The sequence below is a fragment of the Sylvia atricapilla genome, chromosome 6, assembly GCF_009819655.1.
Source record: "Sylvia atricapilla isolate bSylAtr1 chromosome 6, bSylAtr1.pri, whole genome shotgun sequence".
Lineage (NCBI taxonomy): Eukaryota > Metazoa > Chordata > Aves > Passeriformes > Sylviidae > Sylvia > Sylvia atricapilla.
In genome coordinates this window covers 32,651,636-32,657,635 of record NC_089145.1, presented here as the reverse complement: position 1 = coordinate 32,657,635, position 6,000 = coordinate 32,651,636, and the positions used below count along the sequence as shown (strand labels likewise).

Here is a 6,000-nt window from a genome sequence, read left to right as displayed (position 1 = left end):
TGAAGAAGCAAGGCAGGCAAATGTGAAGTCCTTACGATGAAGGGAGCTGTAAGACGTGAGGTTGGTGAAGAGCAATGGGGGAGAGTAGGCTGCAGCTGCACAGCTGCAGTGCAGAGGACACAAACACTCTACCTGCAGGCCGGATTCCCATGTGCTGCTGACCATCCAACACAAAGCTTCCCATCGGCTGACCCTCTGGACTATACGCTGCTCCTTGGCTCACTGAAGGATCAAGAAGAAAACCTGATTGTAGTCAATCGTGGACACAGGAGAAAGAAGAGAAGACATACCAAACAATCAGCAATTGTTCCAGCTTCAGCACTGAAACGCTATATACAATATCTTGGCTGTCACTTTAAACTCAGGTTGTGCTTTTTATGAGCTGATTATGTTACCAGGACTATAGAATAAAAATGCTATAGGGGGCCCAATAAACAAGTTTGTCAAGTCAGTTCACTTGCTTAGGATCTGTTTCTCTACTTACCTTTAATGCAAAACAGCGGAAGCCCGTTGAAGCGCTATGTGTTTTTTTCTTAATGAAGTAAGTACCTATTCTGTTCCTCTCTAATTACACCAAGTTGTGAATCTGGCATTTGTGACATAGGCTATTTATGATGAAACTTAATAGAACTTGTAAAACTACTCTCGCCTACTCTAGAAAGAGTAAGGAAATTCTGGATGGGGCTTTTCCTATTTATGTATACACTGCATTTGGCTTAAGGTTTTGCATACTTAGTTGAGTTAGTGTTTTCCCCTTTTTTACCTGTTAATGAAAAAGCAATTTACTGCTACATGGGAAGAGTTTCCCAAAGGCTTGATAGTTTTTTCAAAAACCTTTAAAGTGAACCAGCAGGCGAAATCATCATCAAGTTAAAGCCCTTGTTAGTGACAACAGTCATCACCACATGGAGAACAGTTTTATCCCATAACCTCATGTTAGGAACCACAACTCCCTAGTATGCTGAGGAAATGCATAATAGAAAGTGGAATGATAAACATGGTACCAGTTGTTGTGTAAAGTGTTACATATTCTAAATCCTTTAATAGAAATGTAGAAAAGGTATTGTTATAAAAATCGTATGTTTCATTGGAAGCATATCTGGTGCATTCTTAAACAAAAGTAATAATCTTTTAATATTTTCTGGCAGTATGGTACCATGTCACATTAGTAGCATATTGTGAATAGTCAAAGCAAATGAATGGATACAATGAGTTTTACAGCTCTCCTTCCAGAAGTAAAAGCAATGCATACACCAAGGAGTTGTGGGTAGCAAGAAAATGAGATTGTCCTGCTGATTGGATGCAGACAAGCAATGAGTAATTCAAGAGCTCACAGTCAAACAAACTGCTTGTGGCACTACTACTTGTACCCAATTACCAATTCAGAGAGAAAATAAAAAGCAGTTTCAGTAGAGTCAGGGTGGGAAATCTCCAATTAGCACCAATTAGCGAAGTTGCTTCCTACAGCGGAATTCTGGGGACACAAGAAAAAAAAATAATCTCCCAGAATGCCTGGTTTGGAGCATTTATTTACCAGGTGATGGGACTCCTGAAGAATAACTTGATGAGGATTTGCGCCTGTGGGACTTGAATACAGATACTACTTGAAACTTGCCTGCTCGATTTGACTGGTCAATCATAGGCTGTACTATTCTTCTTCTGGCATTAATAAACCTGCAACAGAATACAAAGAATAGAAGTCCTTTCATCAGCTTGCTTCTCTGTTTTGAGAACACCTCTGCTTTAAAAGTGACAGGATTTTAGCATGCTGTGGAAATGTGTTTTGCTTCACGTTGCTTTTTTAAAAGAGTATAATTTCACTTTAAAGGATTTTCCTCTAAGTGCTCAGAAATTGTAACCGGTAACACGCTTATCTTACTAGCCAGCTTAAAGCTGGATTTGCCAGAAGGCTTTGAACAAGTAAATGCGACCGAAAACTTGTGTTAAAAGACAATTGTTTCTTTAACTTCTTCTAAGTGGCTCAGATCCTGGTTAAAGTTCACAGTCTGAGAGACTTTCTTTTCCCCTTTCCATCTTAGGGATCCAGCTCTCCTTGCAGCTGGCCATAAATGAGGACCAGGCTTTGCCACTCCGTGCTTTCACAAGGTATCGTTAGGTCAGCAAAGCCATCAATTAGGCTGTCTGAAGTTTTATCACCAGCGCAGCAGCAATAAGTGCCGGCCCAGAAAGACTTCTGCTCTTCAACTCCTGCAGTTGGAGCCTGTAAAGGCGAGGGTCGTTTAGAGGTCAGTGCCAGCTGGGGGCCACCTCTGTGTCCAAGCGGGGACACCCCGTGCAAGGCGACCGCCTGCCTGCCCTTAATTCAGGCACCTTTCAACTCGTTAGAAACCCCCAGTCACAGGTACATGTGGTTAATATTAGGCCCAAAATAACCCTTTTTTTTTTTTTTTTTTTTAAATCTCAAACTGGGGTGGTTGCCGAGGCTTTTGAGCCCTGGTAAAGGCAGTTAGTTGGCTGCAGAGCCTGGATTTAATTTTGCTAGTAATCCAAAAATAAGTGCTTGCATATTTTTTATTAGCTTAATGTGCAGCAATCCACATCAGCACAGGCTAAATTAATTTCCCTAAAATAATTTCGAAACTTGCCTATTCACAAAATATCTTTGAAAACAGGGCAATTTTCTATCACTCGGGAGCCACACTTGTTTTTGTCCCTTCTCTTTGTGTTTGAGAACACTTTGGAGCCTTCGTGCAGGTTTTGTGTGCTATTTCACAGCTCAGGCTTTCGCCTGGTGACCCTTAAGGAGTGCTAATGAAGTCGAATACTAGCGTTTAATCCTCTTCAGAAATACTAACATGCCCATCATCCAAAACAGCCTCCAATAATTGCCATTGGGCCCGATCCAACGCCTAGCAAAGTCTTTCAGTCAGTTAACTGAAAACTAAGTTCATCTGCTCATTTAGTAAATTGCTAGCCTTTATATAGCATCAACTCCGCAAGGCCTTTTGTCGTGCTTCCCTCCCTCCCTCTGGTTAAATTCCTTCGCAGATAATAAAGGACGGCGGCACACCTTCGATTGCATCTTCTGTAATCACAGTGGTGGAAATTTCATTAGACAGATGCATAAATGCTACAAGTAACACTAAATGGCTCTATTGCATCTTTCTGTTTACATCCAAAAGACATTCTTTATTCTTTAGGAAAAGTATCATTCAGTTGTCAGAAATGTCATCCTGCCTCAGAATTAGTCATGACTTCAGGTATTAAAATAAAAACTCAGACACTGTCAATATATTTGTTTATTCCCTTCTGACTGTGGCACAGTGAAGGCATCACTGCCAGTTCTGTGATTTTGAAGTGTGTTTCCGTCCTCAGAGACAAAGGTCTCCGATAGGACTTATTTGCTGAGTTACTTTCCAGTAATGTTGCTGTGCTGACCAAATGGAGCCTGACCTGAACCTCCTCCATCCAGCACGCCTTTTATCAGCTAAAGTTAAGGCCAATAGAGATTAACAGGAAAGCCTGATAAGACTGTTTTCTCTTCTCCTGTGAGCTTCTAATGGTGTATACAGATGGCAAGGTTTTAAAGAATGGAATGAACACTTATTTAGGCCTGTAAAAAATCACAGAAACACTCCCCCACACACGCACACACTTTCCATCTTACTAACCCCTTTTTTTCAACCAGGCCACTCTTCAGGAAAACCAAATTGCTCTTTCGTTTTTGTGTGGGTGTTTTTTTTTTTTATTTTTTTTTTAAACCCCAACCACTTTTATTATTTACATCTGGTGGTCCCCTTATTTATGTCCCTCTCCACTTCCCTGCACACATATCCCTGCTCACAGGGCTGCGAAGCATTATGGGCCTTGGCTCTCAGCAGGAGAACTCCACACTGTCTTCAAACAAATAATTAAGGGGAAGGTTAAAGGTTCACCCAGAGGTCATATCTTTGGATACTCCTCAGAAAGTTTACATTAGTAAGAAATAGGTGTCCTCTGAAGTGTTCTTTCAATGGGCTCACACAACAAGGCAGAGCATTAAGAAAATTCTACATCCTTAAGGGTTTCAGGTGACATCTGCTTTACCTCTGAGGACAGAGATTGGGATACTGTGCTCCAGCCTTACATATTCGACAGTCTCCACCGACTAAGCCTTTGGGACGGCTGTTGAAAACCCCATCTCACCCAGCCATTCAGTCCCCGAGGAGCGTGGCCTTATTTTATCCAGCTGATGTGAATAAAGCCAGTCTTTCACTGTGAACTCTACCTAAAGGCAATTCACTAGTTGTTTTGGAAATAGGAGTTCAAGTCCTAAAAGTGAGTCCTCCATATTTGTTTTCCAATGGGCGGGGGGGGGGAAGCGCAATGAAGTGATACAATTTCTCCTTGTGAAAAGTAGTTCTTGTGTTTGATTTCCGGTTTCATAATTTCTCCATTTTTATTTTGCACATCTGCATAACAGCAGGTGCAAGAAATGTCCTCTAGATCAACAACACTTCCTCTAGAGAGAAGATACAGTGATGTATACTTGGAAAGATATAGGAGAACAGGCTTTAGGCATCCAGGCAATTTTGAAATTCCATTTCTATGGCTCCTCTGAAAAGTCTTGCTCATAAACAGCATCAGTTATACCCACCAGTGGGTATGTCTGAAAAATGACACATGAAATTATTTATATTTGTAAGATTGCAGGTGCAAAACAGACATACATTTCAGGTGAAGCTAAAAATCGAATCCTAGTTTCACTAGCAGTAGCTACATCATGCAATGCATCAGCACAATTGGTAGACAAGGGCACAGAATGCAGTGTTTGTGCTTTATTATTTATTCCTTATGCTGTCCCATAAATATGCACAGTGCATAACAGAGATGTAGAGAACAGAGTCCCTTCCCTAGCCTTTACATTTTTTGAGGGCTGTTTTTGAACCCCTCAGAGAGCCATATCCAGGGCCAAGGTAAAGCAAAATACAGCCTTTTGCAAGGCACTTCAGTTTGTGTTGGAGAAACACCCTGATGTTATTTAGGCACAAATGTCTTCAAAAGGCATTAAGAGACACGTGGAAAAAAGAGAAAACCAATGCCACTGTTTTCAGCATTATTTGGAACCCTATAAAAGAAGAATTCACAGCTCTGCTCCTGACACTAATTGCTTACCTTGTTCATACCCTTCACCCAGAGGCCAAAGATTGAATGGCCTGAAAAGATGAGTAAAATCTATCAAAAAGACATGGACTTCTTTGTTACTCTGCTGTTAATAGTAATTCCTATTATGATAGCAGCAGTTAGAGGACCCAATGAAGCTCAGTCTTACTTCACCCCATGCTTCACAAGCACACTGTCCAAGAGAACTCAGAGTCTGAACAGATTTCCAGGCAAAGCCTGGGGGAGAGGAGAGACGCCTTCTCCCTGTTTGCAGAGGGGAACAGAGACAGAAGGAGATTTAGTGACAAGGCCAAAGTCATACAAGAGATCTTTGGCAAAGCCACACACCCAACATAGATTTCCTCAGTCCTCTTTCAGCGCTCCTACAATCTGCTATCCATATGCTATCTTTCCTTTGTTCCCCCAGCTTAACAGTCAGGCACACTGGCAGGGGACTGCAAAGAGAGCTCACATTGCCACTGTTTGTGCCTTACCTGCTGTGTAGATAAAGAGGGGTCATCAGCCTCCAGGGCTGTGAGGCAATACCTTCACAAACTCTACATTCATACGGTACTTGGTCCTCATTCCAGAATGATAAATGAGGTGTGTAATGTTGAGAAATACATGTCATTGACATAGCAGGCTCAATAAAAAACTCACTCCCAGCATTTTGCAAATGACAGATTACCAACCTTGCTTATTCAAACAATAGCCATTTGAATCGAAAGGATTTTTGAATCTTGTATTTTTTCTTTAACTGCTAGCTAAAGCAGCCACATCTATGTCCCATAGCCAGTTTGTCTTTCTCACACAAATAGTTCTGGTTAGTTTTGCGGGACAGTTTAGGAAAGCACAAATGAACAAGATCTGGCTCAAAAGGTACAACAATATGGACTT

General features: G+C 41.4%; 1 protein-coding gene across 1 annotated transcript in view; it reads right to left on the bottom strand.

Annotated features, from left to right (window-relative positions):
* MEIS2 (Meis homeobox 2) overlaps positions 1 to 6,000 on the bottom strand; it is a 171,972-nt gene that overhangs the window by 3,550 nt on the left and 162,422 nt on the right. The window contains 2 exon segments of the mRNA XM_066321436.1: positions 133 to 243; positions 1,616 to 1,674. Of these exon segments, the coding sequence (XP_066177533.1) occupies positions 133 to 243; positions 1,616 to 1,674 (170 nt within the window).